At 43.8% G+C, this 27,417-nt stretch overlaps 1 protein-coding gene and 1 long non-coding RNA gene across 3 annotated transcripts in view; one reads left to right on the top strand and one right to left on the bottom strand.

Moving 5' to 3' along the window:
* LOC110255830 overlaps positions 1 to 27,417 on the top strand; it is a 161,953-nt gene that overhangs the window by 2,498 nt on the left and 132,038 nt on the right. The window contains exons 2-3 of the long non-coding RNA XR_002336699.1: positions 8,322 to 8,493; positions 10,832 to 11,080. This is a non-coding gene — a long non-coding RNA (uncharacterized LOC110255830). The remainder of the gene's footprint in view (positions 1 to 8,321; positions 8,494 to 10,831; positions 11,081 to 27,417) is intronic.
* On the bottom strand, positions 14,879 to 25,945 carry ACOD1 (aconitate decarboxylase 1). 2 transcript variants are annotated; one of them, XM_005658444.3, is made up of 5 exons: positions 25,495 to 25,939; positions 20,880 to 21,041; positions 19,924 to 20,013; positions 18,325 to 18,530; positions 14,879 to 16,971 (listed from the first exon to the last, which is right to left on the bottom strand). In XM_005658444.3, the coding sequence occupies exons 1-5, from the start codon at positions 25,504 to 25,506 to the stop codon at positions 16,026 to 16,028; spliced, it is 1,416 nt and encodes a 471-aa protein (XP_005658501.2). In that variant the 5' UTR covers positions 25,507 to 25,939; the 3' UTR covers positions 14,879 to 16,025. The 2 variants fall into 2 exon arrangements, with proteins under 2 accessions (XP_005658501.2, XP_020921388.1); XM_021065729.1 differs by having other exon boundaries at positions 15,467 to 16,971; positions 19,932 to 20,013; positions 25,495 to 25,945.

The following is a 27,417-nucleotide window of genomic DNA, read 5'->3' as shown; positions in this document are numbered from 1 at the left end:
AGGAGAGACTGTGACCTGAACCATGACAGGTTAATAAAACAGGCAGTCCAGAGGCTTTTAGCTAGGGATAACAGGGCCTAGTTCAGTAGCAGCCTGTCAACAAAATCCTCACCTGACCTGGGAATGAGCATTCCTAGCACCTTTGGACAAATCAATCAAGAAATGCCTCCCAATCTTGGTTGAAAGTATTGCCTCCCTTGGCTGAAAGGAAAGGGATAGGAAAATAAAGAGTGTTGCCCACCAACCAGTTCTACAAGAATCAAGTCTTTAGCCACTCTAGTCACTGACCTAGAATATACCCTGATAGGAATTCAGGGCGGAGATCAGGATGAGACACTTTGTGCTCTGGGAAAACTGACAGAACTGACCCTCAGAGAATTCGACATTTCAGGAGAAAAATTTTATGAACCTGGATTCTTGCATCGTCCCATGCTTAGAAAAGCACTAAACCTACTCAGATACCTCTTTCTCATGACCAGCAGCAACTTTCTACCAAGGTGTATGCTTGACTGCATGTACCCACTTCCTTAAAGTCCTGTACATACTGACCTTCCTTCTTACCTCTTCAGAACGGTTCTCAGAGCTCTCGGAGAGACTGTCTCCTGAGTTACAATCCTCAGTTTGGCTTGGAAAAGATTTTCCATTTCTTTCTTGCATTGACTGTTGATTAATTTTTCCCACTGAGATTTATAATCCAGTCAATATTGTAAATCCAGTGCAATAAAATGTAAGTCTGAGAGGAAGTTTAACCAGGCTGCCGAAGAGGTTCATGGAACATGAAGAAAGGCTAAGGCCCCCTGCCCTGGACATGCTACTATTTGGCACTAATTTTAATGCAAGTGATTAATAGTCTCTTGATGTTAAAACATTAAGAGTTCCCCCCCAAAGCTTATGAAACTTGGATACATGTGTCTGCTTTATAGGTGCTTGACTGGCTTAAACAAGTAATCAACGTCTATATAGAAGCCCTATTTTCAGATTTTTATTAGCAGTATCTCTTATCTACAGCATAACTTATTTTAGGTCAAACAATTTAGTAGTATAATTTAGTGTGAATTTAATAAGGTTAGAAATTATGTTCACTTAAAGGAATTAGTGTCACATACTTAATATGTAACACTTTATAGCAAAAAAACTATGGAGCTATAGTTAACACCGCACCCTAATCCTAAATCCAATAATTTTGGACTTATACTCTTTTATTTGTTACAGCTTTTAAACAATTCTTTACAATTTTCTAGTTATTTATTGAATATATTTTTTACTTCTCTTGTGAACAGTTTGTTAATATTGTCAAGGAAGCCAGCTTCAGAACAAAAACTTCTCTTCTTTCACGTATATCAAACAAAAGGAAGCAGTGCCTACCCTTTGGTGAACAGAAATACACTATTATTAAGGTTTTGATGCAGCTGACATTTACTATATTTAGGCTTTCCAACAGCCCTATGCTAAAGGTGCTACTTCCTCTTTCAGATGAGGAAATGTAGATGAGATATTGAGTAACCTTCCCAGTATCACACAAGGTAAATCCCCAGCAGACAGACCTGGAACCTGCTCCCACCACCAGGATATGTTACTTCTCAATTTGACTGATGCTCTCCTCCTCCTTCTTCTTCTATTGCTCCTTATCCTCAATGACATGGGCAGATTCATAGGTATTTTCATAGGCAGCCGACCTTTCCCCTACCCGATGTTGGCGCCATGTACACTTCTTTCTAAATTCGAGCATCACTGATGGTCTTAGGCTATGAAAATGTCCTCCTGGGTCAGGGGTAGAATCAACCTCACGGGTATGCAATCTTCCATCTATGGCTTATGACCAGCATCTCACTTCCAGGCTAAGAAAGGTAGGTTTCTTCTTGAAAGTAGATATAGTGCTGTATTTAGCATATGGCACATAACAAGGGCTTAGTAAATTTTTATTGGAGGAAGATAGGGCTAATAATTTAAAGATCTAGTAGAGAAGTAGAGCTGTAATCTGTCAATATATGAAGTTGTATGAAGGAACACTCAGGGAGCACCCTAGCTAAACCAGGTTAACACATTCTTTGCTCTTTCTTCCCTGTGATTATAGAGGAAAACTAAGTTACACATAGGGATTTTGGACTTTCTAAAAACTTGGTACCTCTGTGAAACGCAAAATATCAGGAGGAACATTGTATCCTAGCCAAGACTGCCTTCTTTCACTGCCCTTAGTTACAGTCCACTCCACATTATATCTGGACACCAGTCTTTCCTTTTTTTTTTTTTTGTTTGTTTGTCTTTTTGTCTTTTTCTAGGGCTGCAGCTGGAGCATATGGAGGTTCCCAGGCTAGGGGTCTAATCGGAGCTGTAGCTGCCAGCCTACGCCACAGGAACAGCAACTCGGGATCTGAGGCACGTCTGTGACCTACACCACAGCTCACGCCAACGCCGGATCCTTAACCCACTGAGCAAGGCCAGGGATCGAACCCTCAACCTCATGGTTCCTAGTCGGATTCGTTAACCACTAAGCCACGACGGGAACTCCAGTCTTTCCATTTTAAGTGTCCTAAGAAACGATTTGTCCTTCAGCTCTGATGCAGATAAAATGTGCAGTGGCATGTCTCATTCAGTTTCATCTGTCAAAAACACCAGTTAGGCTTCTAGCTTTGGAGCCCAGCAGTTAAAAAAACCTATTGTATAGGATGAAAAAGAAAAATTGTTTTCAACTGAAGTGTAATTTGTTTGCAATACTGTGTTAGTTTCAGGTGTACAGCAAAGCAATTCAGTTATGTATGTGTGTGCATGCTTATTTTCCATTTTGAATTATTACAAGATACTGAGTATAGTTCTCCGTGCTATGCAATAAGTCCTTGTTGCTTATCTATTTTACACATAATGCTTTGTATGTTAATCCTGCACTCCCAAATTATCCCTCTCCCCCTCTCTTTCCCCTTTGGTAATCATAAGTTTGTTTTCTATGTCCGTGAGCCTGTTTCTATTTGTTGTTGTTGTTTTTTCACCCTCAGCATGTGGAAGTTCCCAGGCTAGGGGTCGAATCTGGGCTGCAGCTACTGGCCTACACCACAGCTCACCGCAGCACTGGATACTAACCCACAGAGCGAGGCCAGGGATCAAACCCACATCCTCATGGATACTATTGAGGTTCCTTACCGCTGAGCCACCATGGGAACCCCTGTTTCTGTTTTGTATATAGATTCATTTGTATAAGTGAAATGTTTTAAATTTAATAATTGTGTGTATAAATACAGAGGTTCTCTTTTGAAATAAGTTGCCTGGAAGTTACTTTAGTCCAGCTAAAGATAGAATCCATTTTTTTTCCTTTTTAATTAAAGATAACTTTGAAAGTTACGGGTTAATGGTCAGTAAAATCTAGGTTGTCCCTTCCACACCTTCTCTTCTGTCCAACACAAAGGACAGAAGAGCTGCAGCCTTCTCAGATCAGGATGTGCAGCTTGAGCTGGCTTGCTGTCTCCTACTCCTGACTGGTGACCTCTGGGAACACCCTCTTTGTAGGACTGTGCATTTAGACCAATTCGCCGACAGGGGGCGCGTGGGTGCAGCCCGCCGACGCCACATCCCAGAGCTGGGCTCAGCGGTCCAGCCTTCCTCCTGGCGTCAGCAGCGTTTCTAGGGCTGCCAAGTGCATCAGATTTACCCGGGGCTGTGCACCTGAGGTGCTGGGACGAGGACGAGACAACCTGCGGGCGGAGTAGGGTGTGGCTTACTTCTTTCTACTTTGGCATTACATACTTTTCCATTGTCCCTTCCATTACTGAACTGTGCCTTAGACCAAAAATGGGTGTTCACCATCCAAGTGTGAAAGCAGGGCTTCCGTGGCTTTAGCGGCCCCCTTGCAGCAGCCTGAGAAACACACCCAAGGGGCTGCCCCTCGCCAACAGATGTTTTTTTGTTTTATTTTGGTAGTAAAATGTACATGATAAACTTTATCATTGTAAGCATTTTCAAATGTACAATTCAGTGGCTTTAGGTACTTTCACAATATTTTGCAACCATACCCCTATCCATTTCCAGGACTTTTTCATCCTCAAACTGAAAGTCTGTACCTTTTTGTGATATTGTCATTTACTATACATATCTATTTGGTCATCCTGCAGTTTTTTGTCTCAAAGCTCCTAAAACTTACAGAGTTTGATGCGACCATTAAATGTGTCTTTTGTTATGTTAAGGAGGTGCCTTTTAGATGCACCTAAAGGGGCTGATTACCAGGGGACCCAACCAGGTGGTTAGAGGATTGGAACTTTCAGTCCCAGCCCCCTGACATCTGGGTAAGAGGAGAGGGACTGGAGCTTGACCCCAAGCCAGTGGCCAATGACTGAATTAATCACGCCTATGAATGATGCCTCCTTAAATTCTCAAAAAGACAGGGTTGGGAGAGCTTCTGGGTTGGCGAACATATGGAGATTTGGGGAGAGCGGAGGGTTCAGAGAGGGCTTGGAGGCTCCGCAGCTTTCCCCATACCTTGTCCTATGCTTCTCTTCCATCTGACTCTTCCTGAGTTAAATCCTTTTATAGTAAACGGGTCATGTTTACTATAATTCATGTTGCTCTGAGGTGTTGCTCTAGCTGCTCTAGCAAATTAATCAAGTCCAAGGAGGGGATATTGGATTTTTTTGATCTATAGCTGGTTGGTCAGAAGCACAGGTGACAAGTTGGGCTTGTGATTGGTGCCTGAAGTGGGAGCAGTCTTGTAGGACAAAGTCCTTACCCTGTGGGATCGGAAGCTATTTCCGGGTAGAGAGTGTCAGAATTGAGGTGAATTTGTGGGACACCCAGCAGGTGTATGAGAATTGCTTGTTGGCTCAGGGGGGAAAAGCCACACACTAAAGGTGGTTGCAGAATCTTACCAGTAAACAATAATTCTCCATTCTGCTCTCTCCCCAGCCTCTGGTAACCTCTACTTTCTGTCTCCCTGAATTTCACTACTCTAGGTACCTGATATAAATGGAATCATACAATATTTGTCCTTTTGCGACTGGCTTATTTCACTTAATATAATTCCTTTAAGGCTCATCCAAGTTGTAGCATGTATCAAAATTCCATTCCTTTTTAAGGCTGAATAATATTCCCTTGCATGCATATATCACATCAGTTGTTCCATCCAGGATGTTTGGGTTGTTTTTACCTTTTGGCTGTACTGAATAATGCCACCATGAACATTGGTGTGGAAGTGTCTGCTGAGTCCCTGCTTTTCGTTCTTTTTGTATACATCTAGAAGTGGAATTTTTGGATTATAGGGTAATTCTATGTATAACCTTTTTTTTCGTCTTTTCGTCTTTTCTAGGGCCACACCTGAGGCATATGGAGGTTCCTAGGCTAGGGGTCTAATTGGAGCTGTAGCCGCCAGCCTACACCAGAGCTACAGTAGCAGGATCCGAGCCAAGTCTGCAACCTACACCACAGCTCACAGCAACTCCCGATCTATGTTTAACTTTTTGAGGACCCACTATACTGATTTCCACAGTAATGGCTACACCATTCTTTTAAATAATAATTTGAGATATACTACTCCATAATTTTTTTTTGGTCATTTTTGTCTTTTTAGGGCCGTGCCCATGGCATATATGGAGGTTCCCAGGCTAGGGGTCTAATGGGAGCCACAGCAATGCTGGATCCTAGCTGTGTCTGCAACCTACACAACAACTCATGGCAACGCCAGATCCTTAACCCACTGAATGAGGCCAGGGATTGAACCCGCAACCTATGGTTCCTAGTTGGATTCGTTTCCGCTGTGCCATGATGGGAACTCTGGCTCCATGATTTTTTGACTGTAGGACTTGAAGTTTGAAGACAAAGGACATACCTATTCCTACAGAACTCACTGAGTTTCCCCAGGAGGAAAAATGACTTATTCAAGGTCATTACGAGTTAGTGACAAAGCTTATTCTTTTAGAAGCTAGACATCCTCTAAAACTTAGGAAAAGAAACTATTTAACACCTGTTTAACTTGGAGGGTATTACAATTTATGTGGCTGATATTCACTCATTTGTTCAACAAGTAATTATTGACTTTCCTAGACGGTGAAGGGCAATGTCCTACCTGCTTGGGTTTGTTGTTGTTTCATGAGCCCAGGTGTCTGTCCTTGAGATGAAGTCCCTCAGATATAGAGGGATTTGTTTATCCTTTTTTTTTTTTCCTTTTTTTTTTAGGGCCACACTGCAGCATGTGGAGGTTCCCAGGCTAGGGGTCAAATCAGAGCTCTTGCTGCCAGCCTATGCCACAGCCACAGCAAAGCCAGATCCCAGCAGCATCTCTGACCTACACCACAGCTCAGGGCAATGCTGATCCTTAACCCACTGAGCGAGGCCAGGGATCGAACCTGTGTCCTCATGGATACTAGTTGGCTTCATTACTGCTGAGCCACAAGGAGAATTCCAAGGGACTTGTTTACTCTTGATTACAGTGCAGCACTTTTTTAAACAGTCCAAGGGACACGCAAGTGTTCCCACTTCCAAGTGTGTTTGATCTTTACCTCCACCTTCAGCAGGTGCATCCAATTCACTCCATAAAGCAACCATAGGCTGATCTCTTTCCAGAATTACGGGTTTAAAAACCAGTCTGGGCATCTGTCTGGACAAAACTCTACTTAAAAGAGACACATGCACCCGCATGTTCATTGCAGCACTATTCACAATAGCCAGGACATGGAAACAACCCAAATGTACATCGACAGATGATTGGATTCGGAAGAAGTGGTATATATACACAATGGACTACTACTCAGCCATAAAAAAGAATGACATAATGCCATTTGCAGCAACATGGATGGAACTAGAGAATCTCATCCTGAGTGAAATGAGCCAGAAAGACAAAGACAAATACCATATGATATCACTTATAACTGGAATCTAATATCCAGCACAAATGAACATCTCCTCAGAAAAGAAAATCATGGACTTGGAGAAGAGACTTGTGGCTGCCTGGTGGGAGGGATCGGGAGCTTGGGCTTATCAGACACAACTTAGAATAGATTTACAAGGAGATCCTGCTGAATAGCATTGAGAACTACGTCTAGATACTCATGTTGCAACAGAAGAAAGGGTGGGGGAAAAAATGTAATTGTAATGTATACATGTAAGGATAACCTGACCCCCTTGCTGTACAGTGGGAAAATAAAAAAAATATATATTAAAAAAAAAAAACCAGTTTGTGTTTGTTTGCAGCTGTCCTTCTTGCCCTTCAGAATATTCTAAGTCTTTTCACGAATAATGGGACCTGTGCATGCTTAGGATCTCCCTCATATATATCACAGATGGGAGATATTACTCAGTTTTGCAAAACCAAAACTATGGGGCAGAGAGAATGTTTAGATTATTAACATACATTTTAATCAAATACAGAGTTTATCACGGGAGGCTGAGACTCATGACCTTATGCTTTCTAGCCCTAATGATGCCCTCTCAGAGTCAGGGGACATTTGACTCAGACCAGCCTTGTCCACCTCCAGGTGAAGTGGACCTCCAGCTGGGGGTAGAGAAGAAGGCACTGAAGAAGTTATGACTCAAAGGCCACCCTCAGTATATGGCGTCTGCCCTGAGCTTTCTCTGTTGCCTCCAAAGCCTGTCTCCCCAGATCAGTGCCGCTGCAGGTTTGAAGAGTTGGGGGCAAGGGAATTGGAGTGATCCCTCCCCCTCCACATGTTTTTGATGGCAAACCAAGGGTGCTAATCCAGAGTTTGGTGGGGCTGGGTGTCTGGACGTGGGGCAAGTGAGCACTTCCAAATCTGCTTTGGGATCTTGGCATTAAAGCCCCTGGGATTTTAACCCAGAGACCCAAGGTTATGAGTTTTATCTCTCATTTGCTTTAGATCAGCAGTTGCCAACCCTGACAAGTGGTGAACTCCTAATACGAAGCCAGGGTTGGGAATCACTGCTTTGGAAATATTTCAAGGGCTAATTTCATCAATTCTCCCATGTTTTGGAGTCCTGTGTAAGTCCTATCTATAACATTGGATCATTTCTCTGTCTCTTTAAAAAGCACACACACGCAGAACACAAGCACACGTGTGTGTGCTTTTTATATATGCTTTTCATAAATATATATATACATATATACACACACATATAAATATAAATGCAACCAACCTTTCTTTCTGGAAACTAATTTATAGCTCTATTTTTTTTTTCTTCTAAAAGTCCCCTGCAGTTTCTTCCTTCTGGTTGAGCTGTAATATTTGCCATCGGTGTTGGCCCTGAAGGCATACAGAATTACGTAGTGGTTTTCGGACTTTCCTTTCTGGTTTAAGCTCTGAGATTGATTTGCTTGGTTGTTTTCATAGAGGCAATGACATCATTTGTTTTTATTTCTATTTTTGAAGGTGAAGATATTCGCTCCTAATGCTGAGCAGATGCACATCATTAATCACTTGAAAGAGAGCCCGACAGAAGAGAAGAGAAATGTGCTGGCGGAAGGTGCCAGGAGAGCCCGTGGGGATGCTCAAGACTTGGCAGACCTGAACTTCAGCGAGCTTGATGCTGTCAGGATACCTGGTGAGTTAGCTGAAAGCTGTGAGGCCAACTGTTCATTTTAATTAGTGCTCACTGACGTCCAAACCCTCTTCTTCCCAAAAGAGTGGTGTAGGCTCCGGTACCATTTTGAACCCCTGTCCCAGGCTCTAGGTCTGTGGCACTCGAGAATGATTTGGAGAGTTTTTTAGATGTCCTAACAGGAGTTCCCCTGTGACACAGCCAGTTAAGGATCTGGCATTTTCAGTGGCTCGAGTTGGGGATTCGGATCCCTGGCCCGTGCCAAGGACACAGCCAAAAACAAAAACAAAGCCTCCTAGTGCCTGGTCACACCTGAGACCAGTTACATGAGACTCTGGGGGTGGAAATAGACATTGATGCTCCCCAAGGTGATTCTACTGTGCGGCCAAGGTTGAAAACCAGCTCTACCCAGAGTGACTGGTGGTTCACAGACTTGGCTGCACCCAGAATCGCCTGGTGGGCTTCAAAACCATCAATGCCCATGGCCTGAATTTTGGAATTAAGATTCCCAAATGATTCTCATATGCAGGCAACTTTGGGAACCAGTCAGTGATTTTACCAACGTGTCTTAACTTTAATGAGTTGAGTATATGAGTCACCTGGAGATTTTGTTACACTGCAGATTCTGATTCAGCTCCTACGTGACAGGTGATCTATGGACTAGAGCCCACATTTTAAGGCCTCGAGACTCTGGGAATCACAATGGACAGTTGCCTGTTTCTGGACTTTTCTGTGCAGGAATCATTATGGATAGGTGATTGAAAGATAAAAGATTGATTTACAAGTGTAACTGACTTAGACATGTTTTATTTCTTTTCCTTTAGTCCCCTTCATAAGGAGCTCTACGTTATATTTTATTTTTCAAACAATTCAGTTTTAAGATTATTTTAAACACTCACAATATTCTTGATATTTTGGAGGGCAGTTTGGAGATGTCCCACAGTGAGAACTGGGAGTCATTGTATTGGATCAGGAGTGTATTGCTTGTGGATACTTGTACATATCTATTTAAATAGGTTGCTTACTGCTCTTTTACATATAGAGTTTTCCAGATGTCCGTAGCTGTATAATAAACGCCACCAAAATGTAGTGGCTTAAATAGTAATGTATGATCTTTCCTGTATCTGTAGGATGACTGGGCTTAGCTGGGTTTGCATAAGATCTCTCATGCAGTTGCAGTCAGATAGTGGCTGAAGCTGCAAACCTCTGAAGGCTCTGCTGGGTTGAAAAACACTACAATGATGTCCTCACTCTCATGTTTGGTGCCTGGGCGGAGAATGGCTGGAACAGTTGAGGGCTGGCTGTGTGGCCATGTGGGCATTCCAGGTGATAGTCTTGGGCTTCCTTATAACTCATAAACCTGGCATTGTCTGGAACAAGCATTCCAAGACACCCAGGCTTTCCTCTTACGGTCCAGCCACAGAAGTTCCTCAGCATCATTTCTGCTACATTCTGTTGATCAAAAGTGAGACCAGATTCAAGGAGAGGAGAGCATAAAAGGGCATGAATATCGGGAGGCATGGATCCTGGACACCATCCTTGCAGACTGCTGTACATCATGTGTACACCGAGTTTATTTTGTATGCAACACCCCGGTGGGAGAAGCTGAGGAAAATTTCTTGTATTTGGGCTGCTGGTGTTTTGACAGTTTACTGTTTTCTTTCATTGCAAATAGGTTTGCCATAATACAACTTTGTAAAAAATTATTGCCCTTTAGGTCTGATGCTAGAATTAGCGTTTGCATATCTAAGACAGTATTACTTGTCAATCAATACAAAAATTACTGCTATTAAAAAATCTTTTATTCTAGCACATAGGGAGAGGTTTTTGTTTTTAGGAGAAATGAAGTTATCTCAAATGCTTTAAAAATATACAGTCCTACTTTGTACTAAAATTGAAATGTTTAGCAAAAATTAGCATCATGGTGGGTTTCCCAGCTTGTGTCTTCGGAATGTCATACTGTCGATGCAAAATGTTGATTATTTCTATGATTATTAGGTTGCTGTAATGTCTTTATGTCTGTCTATACAGCCCACTTGCTGCAAGGACTACATCAAAGCCATGTAAAGGCCCTCATGATTGGGTCTGAGTTCTAGCATTTGGCACCAATTTTTTACAAAAACATCTCTGAGCCACTTTGACAAATATAGGTTGCTATCCTGACTTTAAATTAATGAATTAAAGTCATTATCCACTCTGGAAGATTTAAAGAAATGCTCTTTTTCTATTCGATTCACATGTGTTATTGCTCTTCTATGCCTTAATTCTTTGCTTAAGAATGAATTGTTCAGAAGTTCTTTTTGTCAGCTGCCTCACATCAGCCAGGGTCCCGTCTTTGCAGGTGGTTTTGGGGTGGCCCAGAACTGCCCTGTCTTCAGTTCTATAAAGGGCGCTTCCAGCCTTCCACTGTGCTAGGAAGCCCATCAGCTGGTGCTGCATTTCCCGGTGCTGGCAGCTGAAAGCTTCCTGCTTGTGAAGTCACAGTGGGTCAGGAAAATATTGTGGATGGAGGGGAAGAAAAGGATTGAAAAGCTTCCTGCCGGGTAAGCAACTTCTCCTGCGCGCCCTATCTTCCTTTCTGCAGATGAATGTAAGTGTGACTGCTTTTCCGATAGCTTAACAAATTATCTTCCATTATGGGGCTGCGGTATTTGGTGATTGGCATTAAGGTGGGGGTGGGCAGGGTAAGGGACTGTGGTTGAAAGGGATAAGACCAGGTGGCATTGAATCAGAGAGAGGATGTATTCTTAAAAAATACCCTGGCTTAGACTGTAAGAAAAAATATTTCAACATAACCCTTCTCTTGTATGATATCATTCAGCTACATGGGTCCAATTGTGCTTTAATTATTTCCTATTGATTCTAGTATGTATAGCCCTCGTTTCTCTTACTCATTGGCTGTTTCATTGAAGCTTCATGTTGGGACAGATTTCCTGTGTGCCAGTGCCTGGGAGCTTTGTTCTGATATTACAGTGTTTGCGAGGCCCCCGTGAGCTGATGATTCTAACTCTCTTCACAGTCGTCCTGTCAGGTGCCTAAGAAACGGTTTTTCCCACTTGGTTAGATCTCATCTTCTGATAGGTTTGTTGATGCCGACCCAGCCACTGCCACCCCCAGAAGCCTAGATGCAAACACAGCTGCAGCCAAGTGAGAGGATCCTGCCAGTTTCCTACCAACAAAATGATGCAGACCTGTGCCTTCAGGGCCTGGCCCTGAGCATGAAAATTGTGATGGAATAGGAAAAACGATGCGGGGTGTTTTATGATGTATTTGAAAAGTGATACTTTATAGTATGTTGAGGAAGTTATTCAAATAAAATAAATTTCAGCTCCAACCAAATGAATTACACACTCTGTCACTTGATGACAGGTGCTTTCAGAGGGATCTTGACTCTCAGACGAAATAACCTTCGTTGAATTATCCAGATATCCATGGTTACTAGACAGGCACACTGTCATTTCTATTTTTCATTTTTTTAAAGTCAGAAATAATGCTTTCATGCCATGTTTCAAACAGATGGGCATCAGCTGTTCCAAAGCCTTTTTCCTGAATCTCCAGGTTGGCTTCTCTGTGGGTACTGACTATAACTAGGGTAGGCTGACTTGTTTTTAGTAATAACTCCAACAAAAAGCAGGGAGAATTTTGAGACTTTTTAAATGCAACAACGATGTCTTGAGTGTTTATCTGCATTAACAACTGAATTACGTGACTAGACTGATTTTCATGATTTCTGTAAGGTATTTATTCTGTTTTGTATGATTCAGATAAAGCCAGGATACTTTAATCACGATATGTTCCTCTGAGGTGCTAGGCAGCTGTCAATGGGGCACCCAGGGTTTTATCAGGAACCACAGTAGTGGCTTCTGAAACCCTCACCTGCTTTGGATGTTTTTTGAGTGATTGCTGTCTATGAATTATCGCTATGCATTTTTTTTTTAAATGTAGGGTAGGAGATGGGAGGAACAGTGGAGCACTTTCACTAATGAGTAATAAAACCTGCAGTGGTGCAGATGGATTTCATTGGCGGGAAGAGAGCACACGTGTACCTGCACACGCAGTCACATGCCCGCACACACACATGCACCTCTGCTGGAAGGAGAGTGCTGTGGCTGGTCGTGGCTTTGCCCCCTTCCTTGGCTTCCTTGAAACTTTGCTCTGGGCAGGGAAGTCCCGCCAGGATTGACAGGGAAGCCACAGTCCTGCAGTTCCACACGTCCTTCGGTGTCACAGATTACATTCTTCCAGGAAGAGCTGGAAACCCTTGATTCTATTGAAGGAAGGTTCACATATATTGGGCATCCTGGTCCCTGAGCTCAGCTCGGCCTTCAGAAGCTCTCAGTCCCACCAGGGGAAGAATGAAGGAAGCACAGCTGGCCCAGAAGAGGTGCAGTGCGCTTTCGTTGTCCTACTTATTGACTCTGCTCACCCCTCTGCGCACTCTAGATTATAAACTCATGGCTCTAAGATTGTTGCCTAGTTTGTTCACTGTTCTACCACCTGCACCAAGAACGTCCTCTGCACACATTAAGCCTTCAGTTCACATTCGCCGAATTGAATAGATGCCCACCATTCACTCTGCGTCCCCAAAGAGGTTCTCCTGCATAAGCTGTTGCAGACATGAAGGTGATCTCCGTTTTCACAGGGGACCTACCTGTCTGTGATACCTTTTTTGACAGGACTTCTAAGTAAAGTTGTAAAAGATAATATATAAAAATTGCCTTTAAATGCATATTCTCATTTTAAGCACCTGGGTGAAAATCGTTACAGCTCTTTGGTCTGTGGCAGCTCTAAGCCTACTGGGGGTATCAGTTTTAGTTTATAGGATGACAAAACTTACCATTTACGGAGCTCAAATGCTATAGGGCAGAGACAATTCTTAAGGTGGAGGCCAAGTCTAATTTTTCTGTATCATTTTTCTACTACAAAGCTGCACAAACCAGAAAGGAAGGCATTTCAGGATGGGACAAGATGCGCCGAAAAGGGATAACAAAGCAGGCCGGAGGCCACTGTCTTTGTTAGAGCCTCTTTACAAGGTTGGTGCTTGGCTGGTGCCTGGGAACTTGGCACTTGACCCATTCCCTAACTGGTAAAAATGATCCCCTTCGCCTAGACTGTGCAAACAATGTGAATTATGCTGAACACCTGCTTTCCTTTCTGAGGTTTTGAATCATGACTGTTGCTGGGCTGAGGGCGCCTTCATGACCTGCTGTTTATAAAAGCCTTGGATAGTCAGTCTCTTCCCAGGGCAAAAACGTCATACACACTTTACTGAATTTTTCACTGCTGAAGAAAGGAGCGCCTTGTCTCTTCACTGGAGGGAGAGAGCATTGAAAGTCTCAGCAGGGGTTTCTTTAGACCTCTGCCTGTGCCTTTTTCTCCTGTTGATCCTGTCATTTATCGTGTCTCTCTAATAAACTTTAGGCATGAGCACAGCCAGATGTGGAGTCTCATGGGTTCTTTTGGTGCATGCGTGAATTGTGTGCATGGTCCTGGGGATACCCCAAATATGTCCTAGCACTAGGGCTCCTCAGAACTGGCAAAGATGTGTCTGGTGACTGAGGCACTTTGGCCCAAGGTCATGGAGGTGTGCTGAGGGTTCAGAAGTACAGAAAGGGAGCTGGGATAAACTTCTCTGTCAGCTGAAGCCTTTGTCCCAGTCTCAGTGGGTTTTCTCCCTGGCAATCTGGCCCAATCCATGCAGAGGACTCATTTGCCTACATGTCGGGCCTATCACACAATGACAGTGGGCTGAGCAGCATCCTCTGTTGCTGTCCCCAAGGAAGTAGAGGGGAAAAGCTGGCATTTGCCACAATGCCTGGACATCAGGTCAGAGCTGTCCGAGCCCCGTCTTGGGCCTTCTCAGGGTAGCTTACAAGTTGTCCTTGTTCCTTAGCCTCATGGACAGAAGAGCTGCAGGCTCAGCTTTAACTCTCTCCTTCCATCCAAAGTCTCCACTAGCACTGTGGCCCAAAGATGCCCTAGCTTTTGATCCTCATAGAAAGGAATCATCTAGAGGAGAATGTGGGGAGCCTATCTCTCTCTTTCCTACCTTTCTCCTTTTCTCCATGTTTTTGTATGTGGTCAGGTGAGGGGTGGCTGGTGTGTGGGGCTGACAGCGAAGAGGACCCTTCAGCTCCCCCAGAGGCCCATATTCCTGCCTTCAGTTGACTCTGTGGGTGTAATAACCAATATCAAGGTCACCTTGAGTACTTTTGTCTCCCTCAGGAGAGATTGTCTTCCCCAACACCTGCTGTTGGTCTGAAGCAAGCTTTAGGGGTGTCAGAGGATAAATTGAGTCATTTAAATGTTAAAGAGGGTTTAGTTGAGCAAAAATTGATTTGAATCATGCAGCACCCAATCTAGCAAGTAAAAAGGGGCTCCAAGAAGCAGTATGAAATGAATTTCATAGACAGAAGGGTGTGGGAACAAGGAAGTTATACTAGGAAAAAGAGTGGACTGGTCATTGCAAGGTTTCTTTCCTTTAGAGGATGGCTGGGGTCTACCAGGCTGATTAACTTAATAGTGCTAATCAGAGTTCTGATTGTCTGGTTTAAAATTCCACTCCTGGGAGAGCTAAAGTAGTAATTCAGTTAAGTCTCAATTTGGTGGATATGGGCTTAGCATAAACAACTTCATTTTGGGTCTGTTGTCTTGTTTTCAACAGGAGTTATGTGAGCTTATTATTAACGGCCCTTATATCTTGCCCCTAGAAACTTTTGAAATGTAGCAAGACAGGATAATTAAATTTAATCTCAAGGTCACAATAGAAACCATCTCTTCTCTCACTTCCCTTTCAAATCCATCAGCAGTAAAATGATGTGTCCTGCTGCACATTCCAGGTGCTAAAGATGCAGCAATAGAAAATTCTAAGTACTGCTTTTGCAGCATTCTACAAATTTTGATATGTGGTATTTTGTTACTGGTTAGTTAGAAATGCTTTATAATTTTCACTACAATTTATTCTGTGACCCAAGAGTTATTTATAGGAATGTTTATTTTTAAACGCTTCAGGCTTTCCTAATTATCTTTTTATATTGATTTTTACCTTGATTGCCCTGTGATTAGAGAAAATGATCTGTATGATCCATTGCTTTGAAAATTTGGGATTTTTTTTTTCTTTTTTGCTGTTTTTGGAGCTGCACCCACAGCATATGGAGGTTCCCAGTCTAAGGGTCTAATCGGAGCTACTGTTGCCAGCCTACGCCACAGCCACAGCAACACAGGATCCAAGCCACGTCTGTGACCTACACCATAGCTCACGGCAATGATGGATCCTTAACCCACTGAGGAAGACCAGAGATTGAACCTGCAACCTCATGGTTCCTAGTTGGATTCATTTTTGCTGCGCCATGATGGGAACTCTGAAAAGTTGAGATTTTACGTCTATGATTGATTTTTGCAAATGTTCTGTGAGATTTTTAAAAGATTGTGACTTCTCTGGTTGTTGAGTGCAGAGTTCTCTATGTGTCCATCAGGTAAGACATAGTGATTGTATTTAAACCTTGGAAGTGATTGTATAATGGAATTGTTAAGCACTAGATAGATTTTGAAACCATCTCTGATAGAGAGTGTTCTTTCAGAAGTGCAGTTAACACAGAACAGTCTTCCAGGTCTTCTAGGTTGTCCACTATCTTGATAAGCTTTTCTACTGTGTGACAGGACAATGCCTTGGTGGCATTGGCTCTGAACTTTTCCTGTAGGTCCCTCTGGCTCAGAGGCTTCCTCCAATGACCGTAGAAGGTATCAGAGCGTTCTGTGAAGATGGCTCCATCCTTGAGGACAATGCTTATCTCACAGTACATTGTGTCAAAGTTTGGTAGGTTGTCCTGAGGGTGCTCTAGCTCCACCTTACCAAGCAGCTCTCTCACTTGTGGCCTGTCAATCTGGCATTTGTGGAATGATGGGACAGCAATGGCACCATCGAGCAGGGTGGCACAGGCCACGTACTGGAAAGAGTGGCGTGCTTCATGCTCTGAGTCTGGGAAGGGCCTGTTCACATACTGGACATTTGGAATTCTAAGCACAATTCTCTCAATGTGATCAATGGGGAGCAGGGTGCTGTCTCTCACAAGGTGCTTTCTCACAGATGCTGCTGCTTCTGCCACCCAGTGGGTAGCCAAGTGTGCAGGGAAAATCTTGAAAGCCACATCCTGCTGGTCTAGCAGCCAAGTGTGTGAATCTGGGTCTGGAAGAACTTTTGGGGAATAGTTGGCATAGAAGGCCCCAAACCCTGTCTTCATGTCCAAGACTTGCTTGTTTCCTTGGAGGCCCAGCATTGCCAGAAAAACAGCTTCTATCCCATGCCTGGCAGCGTTGCCAATATGAAGAGGCTTGGTCTGGGTGGCCGCATTTGCCATGGGTGCCCCAGCATGAGAAACAGCAATAGCCAGAGCATCTTGACAATTTCTCATGCTGAGCCCCAAAAACTTTGATGCGGCAGCAGCACTTCCCAAAGTTCCTACCACTGATGGGGGATGAAATCTGAAAAGTAAAAGAGCAAAGAGTTGGAGACTTATAAACCATAAGGAGGCAATATAATGCAGTGATCAGGAGCTTAGATAATGGAGCCCTACCATCTAGGTTTAAATCTTGTCTCTTCTCTTATTAGCTGTGTGATCTTAGAGAAACATCTCTATGTCAGAAAGCTTCTCTGTACCTATTTCGGATTCTCTGTACCTGTTTTCCCTTATATAAAATAGTGATAATGATAGCATCTATCTCATAATGTTCTGTGAGTTTTGAATGAATTCACATGCTTATATAACATGTGGTATGTTATTTGTAAATGGTACTGTTACAGTTATTGCCAGAAAGGCAAAAGTTTTTAATTGCTGAAAGCCTATGTAAATAACTGTAAAAATTAAGGGCCTTGGAGTTCCCTGGTGGCTCAATGGGTTAGGGATCTGGTGTTGTCACTGCTGTGGCACAGGTGTGATCCCTGGCCTGGGAATCCACATGCTTTGGCTGTGGTAAAAAAAAAAAAAAATGAGGGCCTTGTAGAAATTGAAAATTCACTGGGGGAGTTCCCATTGTGGCTCAGCAGTATTGAGCCCAACTCTTATTCATGAGGATGCCAGTTTGATCCCTGGCCTCACTCAGTGGGTTAAGGACCAGCATTGCTCTGAGCTGTGGTGTAGGTCGCAGATTCGGCTAAGATTCCAAGTTGCTGTGGCTGTGGCTGTGTCGTAGGCTGGTGGCTGCAGCTCTGATTCAACCCCTAGCCTGGGAACCTCTATATGCTGTGGGCGTGACCCTAAAAAAGACAAAAAAATTAAAAATAAATAAAATTCACTTGGTATTCCAATTGAATAAATTGGAATTTATTCCTTCCTCCAGAAGGCTGGGTCACATGGCACAATAAATATTAGATTGAACCATATGATACAGTCAGCATTTGACTAATTTTGATCTATAGGTTGAGCAGTTGGGTTTATGGTATTCTGAATGTTCTCATTTGTCTGAAGGGCCTTAGCAAATATCGAAGGAGATTCTGCTTTGAGATGAGATGAGGGATACTCAGAGTATCCACGGAAGCCAGGATGTATATTATCACCCTGGGGTGAGAGGCTCCAGTTTAGTTCATGGTCCTGGTTGCTGAATGGTTGCTGAAGTCTCCTCTCTAAACCCAGAGGAGACTTTTCTCAGGCACTTCTGGGGTCACACCTTTGTGACTGGATATACAGTTGGATATGTGACCGGTGAGTTGGCTTATCTGCCAGCATTACTGTTTACATCTTCAACTGAGCCAACCTCTGTGTCAGAAAGCTCTACAGAGATGGCGACTAATGGACGAAGGGGAAAGTGGCACCTGTGCTGGGTGCCTTTTCTCCATACCTCTTTGGTATGTCATTAGCTTCCTTGGAGAAATGCATGAGTCGGCCTTGCACTTCAATACCAACATTGAAAGCCAGCAGCAGGTCAAGGCCAGAACACTTTGGACTTGGAGGCAGGGCTTCTGATAAAGCCATGAGGACAGGAAGGACAGCTCCAGAAGGGTGGGTGGCAGGGTACCACGTGTCATCAAAATCCATTGAGTGAATCTGTGTGAACAGAAAGACAAACAACAACCAAAACCAAAATGTATTTCCTTGAATGCAATGGCTTTTGGACCAGTAAGTGTTCAGATCAGTAATAACCTTGTTTGATGTGAGATTTTTAGATCTGATTCTCTCAAGATAAAATCTATGAACTGACTGAGATTAATCACATGGCTGGGCATGAGACATGCTGTCTTCTGGCTGGATCGGGTGGGACGTTGGGGAGCAGCTAGTGACCCCAAGGAGCTTGGGTCTTACTCAGAGTCTGCAGGTCCTGGAAAGATCTATATCCCCCTTATAAACAAAGCTGTAGAACTAGGTGGCTCCCTTCCTCCCACTTCCACCCTTCAAAAAAGTCACATTAAAAGGTTAATGTCATTTATTCCATATCAGGCCATATTTTTTGTACCCTTTTATTATGAAATAATTGCAAACTTGTGGAGAAGTTGCAGGAACTCTTGAATAAGATTAAGCTATATTTTTATTATTTATTTATTTATTTTGCATTTCCTTTTTTATATGAAATAGTTGTAATAGCCAGAAGTTCATTTAAAAATAGATTTTTGGAGTTCTTTCTGTGGCATAGTAGGTTAAGAATCTGACTGCAGCATCTCAGGTCACTGCAGAGCTCAGGGCTTGATCCCCAGCTTGGCGCAACCTTGGGTTAAAGAATCTGGCACTGTCGCCACCACAGCTCAGGATTCAATCCCTGGGCTGAGAACTTTCATATGCCGTGGGTACAGCCATAAAAAAATAGATTTTTATGTCTATTGGTTGTGGCTGGTGCCTTTCCCATTGCTTACTGGAACATACTCCTAAATGCACAATTAGGTTTGACTTTTAATATTCTGAGCTACTGTCCCCAAAGCCATAAAAATATCTCAGAAATCCCAACACGTTCATGTCCAAATTATATATATTGCCGATTGTCCCTAACATACTGAAAAACGTAAAAATTGTCAGATGAGAAGTGCTGATTTTTGGTTCAGAAAATATAAACACCATATGGCCATCGTTTCCTTCTCAATAAGCATCTGCTGAATGAATGAATGAATGAATGAATGAATGAAAGGCAGGTTATTGGATAGAAACCAATACTGGCCACAAGAGAAGGAATTGAGTCTGGTTGTTTAATTTAGATTTGAGATACCTTAGGGGTGGTTTTATCTAAATACTTCCATTTTATTTCTCTACTTCTCAACTGAAAAGGATCAATTCACTGTAAAAACATGAAAACTGAAATTGCTACATAGGAGAGAAGGCAGGCCACTTCACCTCTTTTAACTTCAATGGTCTCGGCAATAAAATATGGAAACCGGGCAATTTCTGAGATATTTTCTGGCCCTGAAACTGTTATGATTATTGAACCATTGAAAAGACATGGAAACTGCCTTACAGCCACACCGTTAACAAAAGCAGCATATGTTGGTGGAAGCCTGAAGTCTGGCCGGCCCCAAACAGTGCTGGATACACTGGAACTGTAGATCTGGAACGAAAGAATATCAGTCAGTGATACAAAGTGTGAGCCCAGCATGCCAAGTCACCATTGCAAGGGTTGTTCTCCATCTTCGAAGGCCTTACTTTAATACTTCTTATTTGAACCTTTTATGCTGGACTGAAGCCCTCGTCACTGGATCTCTGCCTTCCTGGTTGAATATACAGCTTTCTCCATGGAATGGAGAGGAAATGCTAGTTGCTCCATCTGATCCCAGACGGTGATCCCATCCATAAGTGCTCCAGGGTGTAAAGTCCAGGGAATTACTGTCACTTATTCCTTGAGGGTACATACTGGGAAGGTAGACTGGTCATCTAGAGCATGTACATTCTATGGAGAGTGGATGCTACATCTCCCACATAAACACTCTGCCCAGGGCGCTGGCCCAGGCTTTTCTCCAGAGAATCTTATAGTCTTTGCATGAACAAATAAATGGTCTGGGACAGGTGCTACTGCCACCGAGATTCTTAGGTAAAAATGTGCTTTCAGTCGTAGTTGCAATAAACTTTGAAATATCGCTAGCCTTAAGATTAAAACTGGTCTTAAGATAAGTAAAGGATATGGATATTTAGTAAATACTTAGATAAACTTAGTAAAGGATATGGATGCTTGGTAAATACTTAGGCATACTTCGTAAAGGATATGGATGAATATTAAGACTTAGGTAATAAAGCATAGACAAGTACTAAACTATGTACAACAGTGCTATATACGCCACGCACGATCTCTGAAATGGAGAGGAGAGCAGTGGCATAGGACACAAATGCACACCCCTGGGTACACTCCTGGGTCCACCTTGTGAGCAGGTGTGTGTGCACACTTGGTTTTATCTCTGAAGTAGTCATTGAGCTTCTTACTTTACTGTATTCACCGGCTTTGTGAAACACTTCTGTACTGGTTCCCAGGAAGCCAACACCCAGGGTGTCCAGAATCATCCTCTTGCTCCTCTGAATGACGTGATCAGTCAGGTGTCCCACTTTCAAGCCGTGGATCACTTTGGCAAAGCTTTCTGTGACAGACTTTAAAGGGACGAGTGTTAGAACAGTGCTGCACTCACTCTGTATTCACACACTTCCTTTCTACCTGAGAACTCTGAGGTATTTTTATGCCAAGTTTACTCCACTGCAGGAAACCCATTTGGTCGAATTAGGTCCAATTCCTGAAAAATGATGTGTGTTAAACACATGTGTGAGGCAGAGGGGTGTGGACATGCACCGCAGCCAGTTTCTGTCTTCAGCTGAGTTGAGGACACAGCCTAGCAGGCAGGTGATGACCACAGAGCGTGCTAGGCTGTGGAGGAGGCTGGGAGGGATGTCTTGGCCATCACGCGGACATGCCTGGGCTGGGGGAGCATTCAGACAGCCAGGAGCTGTCACTAGCAGATGCGAGCCAGGATCTCCTTCATACACACAGGTCTCCAGGGAGGTCTCACGAGTCTCACTTTTCAGGTGAGGAGATCAAGACTATGAAAGGTGATGTCCCCAAGTCACACAGCTGTAACTTAGTTGAGTCTGGACACAGACCCCTGTAGATCTAACCCCTAAATCAGTGCATCTAGCTCTGAAGCCCCCATCTCCTGAAGTGTAGTCTGAGGAGCATGAACAGAAACCTGGGCTTTTTGCTGAAAAAATGAACATGTCTGGTTTTCCACCCCAGATCTCCAGAATGAGACCCTTCGTAGAACTAGAACATTTGGAAGCATAGCCCAGGGCTCTAGATTTCCCTTAAGCTCTCAAGGTGATTCCTAAGTGCTCTAGTGCTGTCGCATCCTATGCGGTGGGCACTCTCCATATGTGGCAATGGAAATGTGACTAGTCCAAACCGAGCCCTGTCACCAGAGGAGAAGAAAACATTGGGTTTTTAAGGCTTAGTAGGAAGAAAAGGAATATAAAGGATCTCATTAATGATACTGTTTGGAGTAGACAGTTAAATAAAATGTATTGTTAAAATTCATTTCATCAGTTTCTTCTTTTTAAAATATGGCTACTAGAAAATTAAAAATTACACTTGAGAACCACTGCCTGCTCTTTCTGTTGGTGGAGACTTCCTGGAGGTGTAGATACCTGAGCTGGTAATGCAGACTTAGCAGAGTCAGCCAGGTGAAGGTGCTGAGGATGAAGATGGGGTTTAAAGGCAAGAGGAGGTGGCCTGGGCTGGGCCTTGGAGATGTGAGGGGGTGCAGTGAGTTTGGCAAACTCCAGCTGCAGGGCTGCACACAGGAGGCAGAGAGGAGAGGGAGAATGGGTTTGCAGGCTAGGGCTGGATGGTGAAAGCTACATTCTGCTCTAGACTGTGACATCCACAGGGAGCCATAGCGCTGTCTTAAGAAAGGAAGAGGTATGATCAGAACTGTGTTTTGCAAAGATGCGTGTAGGTGGAGAATGGATGGAGAGGGTAGAGAGGGCAGGTGAGAGACTGCTGCAGTAGATTGTGGATGGGGAAACAGCAGTGCCATTTGCCATGAGAAGCCACACAGAAGAGAAGCAGACTTCTGGGCAACAAGGCTGGGCCCATCGCAAACTTGTTGAATGTGAAGTGCAGGTCGTCAGTCATCCTAGCGGAGGAGGCCTTCTGCTTCTACCCACAAACCAGTTAATGAAAACCTGCAGGATTATTTGTACTTCGTAAGCAGCAGAGTGCTTTGCATTTCCACTAAATATCAAGTTCCTTGATATTTGTTTGTTTTCTACATGTCTTTATAAGAGCGTGTCTGTTATTTATAGTTAAAAACATCTTCTCTTAAGTCATGTCTCACTATATGCCTAGAGCTTAGTAACACATTGTAAATGTTAGATTGCTTCCCTTCCCTGCTCTGATTATTGACTCATTGTACAGCTTCTTTGTCTCTCTCTCTCTGAGCATCAGATACCTCATTCTTTCTTTTCCTTTTTTTTTTCTTTTTTTCCTTTTTAGGGCCACATTCACAGCATAAGGAGGTTCCCAGGCTAGGGGTCTATTGGGAGACTTGTTTCTACAATCTTTTCTTAGCCTCTCTGTTTCTATTTTCTATGCTGAAAACTCCATCTTGTCCTGCTTTACTTTTACCCTATATTCCTGCTTGAAAAACAGTCGCAGTGCTGGTAAATGACTTGAGAACGAAGACCTAAAGGCATAAGTTATTCATGTGGTCAGGTGAATGAGGACATAATGCATTGGTCTAGGCATGCTGACCCGTGCAGATAGGCACGCTGTTTGCACAGCATGATATGTCCTGTTAAAATAAGAGGAAGAGGAGCCTCAAGGCCCTAGGGGGTTTATGAGGCATCGTTAGTGGCATATGCATCAGCAAGGAGAATGAGGTGCAAACCTAGGCATGCAGGGTTGCCACAGATAGGCACATGGCAGCACAATGGTGATTCTCTAGATGCTGTGCTTGGTCAGTTAATGCCAATCTTCCTCAATGCTAATGATTGTTAAATGCCTAAAGGTCAGAGTAAAAGCTTAACCAGCTACCAGCTACGTGACTTAAAAAAAAAAAAATAAAAAACTGTTCTGCACCTATAGCCCCCTCCTCACTGTTCTTTGTAATCCTAAAGAACACAATAAAAGCAATGTGGTTTCTTGAGGTGGCGCTTTATGTCCCTGAGACCTTGAGTTTCCCCGTTCCCACCTTTGACTAAGATAAATGTCTCTGTGTCTTGCTTTATGTTTACCTTTTCTTAAGTTTCACAGCACCTGTTCTTCAGCCCTCACCTGCTGAGCTGGTCTTGGCAGGGGTGGAATCAGAGCTATAGTTGCCAGCCTATGCTCATGGCAACACTGGATACTTAACCCACTGAGCGAGGCCAGAGATCGAACCCCTGTCCTCATGGATACTAGTCAGGTTCTAGTGATACCTCATTTTAAAACTGAAGGATGGATGGAGGGTTATTTTTTTGTTGTTGTTGTTGTTGTTGTTGTTGCTATTTCTTGGGCCGCTCCCGCGGCATATGGAGGTTCCCAGGCTAGGGGTTGAATCGGAGCTGTAGCCACCGGCCTACGCCAGAGCCACAGCAACGCGGGATCAGAGCCGCGTCTGCAACCTACACCACAGCTCACGGCAACGCCAGATCGTTAACCCACTGAGCAAGGGCAGGGACCGAACCCGCAACCTCATGGTTCCTAGTCGGATTCGTTAACCACTGCGCCACGACGGGAACTCCATGGATGGAGGGTTATTAGATAGAGGATCTGGGATGTCTGAGGCTCTCTGATGCTAAGCTTAGTGCCAGAGCGGAGGTACAAAGGTGGAACCAGTTCCCACCAATTAGTGCCATATTTTCAATTTCTAAATTATCCAGTCAGGGAAACCTTGCCATGTTCCAAACAATGGGCTGCCTTTTAAGTCTCTGAAGCTTTGATAGAATAATGAGGGGGGGCCAGAGTCAACCAGGAGAGAGGATGGCTGGAATGGGGAACGGGTGCTGGGATGGGGAGTTTGGGGTTAGGGTGGAGAATAACAATAACTTTGCTTTTCGTGTGCTAGAAATTTGGGTAAACATACGCAGGGACAGAGAAGGGGAGGGGAAGAGAACTGGCTTGATGATCTGCCAAGGGAAGCTTAGAGATTCAAGCGGTGGTTGGATCCCTTCTTAGAAGCAAAACTTGCTCTTTTTGACCTCTCTTCCCAGCCCTGCAGTTCCCGTTGAGGGCATTTAGTGATGGATGGTCTCTTCAGGGTTAGATCTGACCCAGGAGTGCCTTCTGGGGAAATGTGTTTCCCTGGGGAGCTTGTGTTGGCTGGGTGCCCACAGGGAGCGTGGGAGGTGATCAGCTATCCATCCGTACAGTCCCATAGCACTAATGACTTTGCAAGTAGGGCCCCACTGTCCCCTGACAAGTCCTGAACCCACCCTGTGTGCCAAAGAATAAATGGCCTCTTTCTGGCTCCTGAGGGAGAGAACACAAGGAAATAAACATGCAGCTGCTCAGCTGACTTTCGCCCTGTGCTCATTCGTTCCTAAAATGTCTTTTTGGTTGTTTTGATTTTCTCCTGGCATTTAAATCTGTTCTTAGTAAAATGCTACGACTAATGTATAAATTAAGGCAAAGTATACAATTATTTAATGAGTATTTCATGAGTTCGTGCCCTGTGCCAGGTGCCCTAGAATACCCAACCAAGATGCTATGGCTCCTGCCACAAGAAGCGTATCTTCTCCAGGGGCCTAAGGACAGTAAACAGACAACTAGAAATGCAGTCTGGCAATGCCCTAACGAATACACGCCACACCAGAAGGTTAAAACTCCATGAACTTATAATGATTCATTTTCTTCCTAATTTTATACCAGAGAATAACATCTTTTCTTGGTAAAACACTGATGAAAAACAAGATGCAGTTAAGTAGACCACCCAGAGGCTATGAGAAAAGTTAAAAGGCCTTTGTTGAAGTAGGAGTGGGTAGCTCTTAAAAGGAGAGGGCAACTGAAGAAATTGAGAAGGAAAGGAAAGCTAGAAAAACCAATTTAAATAAGCCACTTAAAAGGAAACAATACCTTGAGCTTCATGTTGTTCCAGAGAGGAGGTTTGCCTCAGGAATGAACTGGGGAGTAACTGCTGTGCAGCTGTCTTTATATCCTGTTCTCTGAAACCCATTCTCTTTCACTGTGTTCTATCTTAAAAATTTCCACCATTTCAACACCTCCCAACTAATCTTACTTCAACTTCCTCTGCAATGAGTTGTTTAACTTGCCAGTAAATAAGCTAGGAAATACAGTAGCGATGATTTTTCGCAGGCCTCAGAAAAGTACATTGAAGGCAAAACTAGTGTCTTGTTAGACGCCATACATCAAAATCAGAAAAATATTCACACTCTTTCATCTGGGTATTCTATTTCTGAAATCTATCTGAAGGAAATAGACATGGATGTATGGGGGGAAAATAGCAAAAAATAAAAGAAAATTCACAGACTGACTTCCAAGTTTAAAAATTGGAAAAAATCAAATATCCCGGGAGTTCCCATCATGGCTTAGTGGTTAACGAATCCAACTAGGAATCATGAGCTTGCGGGTTTGATCTCTGGCCTTGCTCAGTGTGTTGAGGATCCCGAGTTGCCGTGAGCTGTGGTGTAGGTTGCAGACGCGGCTTGGATCCTGCGTTGCTGTGGCTGTGGAGTAGACTGGTGGCTACAGCTCCAGTTAGACCCCTAGCCTGGGAACCTCCCTATGCCGCGGGAGTGGTCCTAGAAAAGGCAAAAATGTCCAAACCTTTTGCCTATTCTCAGTCATGGTGAAGTTGCTAGTCTGAACCTAGCTCTGGTCCTCTAGGGAACTGTTGCCCTTGGGTTGTCTGGTCCTGGCCAATTGGTTTGTACTTACAATGGGTACAAAAATCAGGTTATTTAAAATCTGAGCTTGTTGTTCCAGATGTAGTTGCAGAATTCTTCTTTGGGGGAGAATTGCTTTCAGTTTTGGAGGAAATCTCTGTGAGCCCTGCAGCTCTACCTCATCCTGTTACAGGAAGGAGAGTTGGAACAAAGAGGAACTAAATGGTTCTTCATAAAAAAATGCAAAAGCTTTCTAATGGTTGGGTGATATCTGTGGGAGAAGATGTTATAGTAGTTTGCTTCTCTTGGTTGGAGCCTGTGGGGAAAGAGTGTTGCCAGTCTGGAGGCAGGATTAGGGCAGGGTCAGTGGGAACCCCCATGGATTGATGTGATATTCTGGTTATAAGCCAGAACTACTCATGGCGGGGGGGTGGGGTGGCTGGAGGTGGGGAGGTGGTCAGCAGGGAACCCCAAGTGAAACAGGCAGACAAATTTAAGAAGCAACAAAATCAAATACCTAAAGTTTCTCTGCAATAGAATAATTTGTTGTCACCCTCAGCAAAGTTTGTTATATACTTCAACCTAGTGTCAGCCATGCTTTGGGGAGTGAAGGCAGGGAGGTTGTTTGTATTTGGAGTAAAGAAGGCTAGAGGTACCGAGGGAGAAGCAGAGAGCAGCGACCTGGGGAAGGTACCCTGGTTATCCTAAGTAGTTAAGGAGCAGTCAGAGGAAGGGGGTCCAGTTGTACCCAGTTGGATGGTACAGCGAAGAGGGTCTTGGAAGGATGCATCTGGGGGATGTTTGGATTTTCTTCTTAAGCCAACTGCTGCCTGAAGTGGGCTTCCCAACTGGGGCCCAGACTGGGGAGAGCCAGAGCGAGGCTCAGTATTGGCACACACATTGTGGGCATCAGAATACCATTTCAGACCATCTATTTTATTTTATTTATTTATTTTTTTTAATTTTCATTTCTATTTATTTATTTATTTATTTGGTCTTTTTGCTGTTTCTTTGGGCCGCTCCCACGGCATGGTAGGGGTCCAATTGGAGCTGTAGCCACCAGCCTACGCCAGAGACACAGCAACGCGGGATCAGAGCCGCGTCTGCAACCTACACCACAGCTCACGGCAACGCCAGATCGTTAACCCACTGA

Source organism: Sus scrofa, chromosome 11, assembly GCF_000003025.6.
Source record: "Sus scrofa isolate TJ Tabasco breed Duroc chromosome 11, Sscrofa11.1, whole genome shotgun sequence".
In the NCBI taxonomy this organism is placed as follows: Eukaryota; Metazoa; Chordata; class Mammalia; order Artiodactyla; family Suidae; genus Sus; species Sus scrofa.
This window is presented reverse-complemented; position numbering and strand designations above follow the sequence as displayed.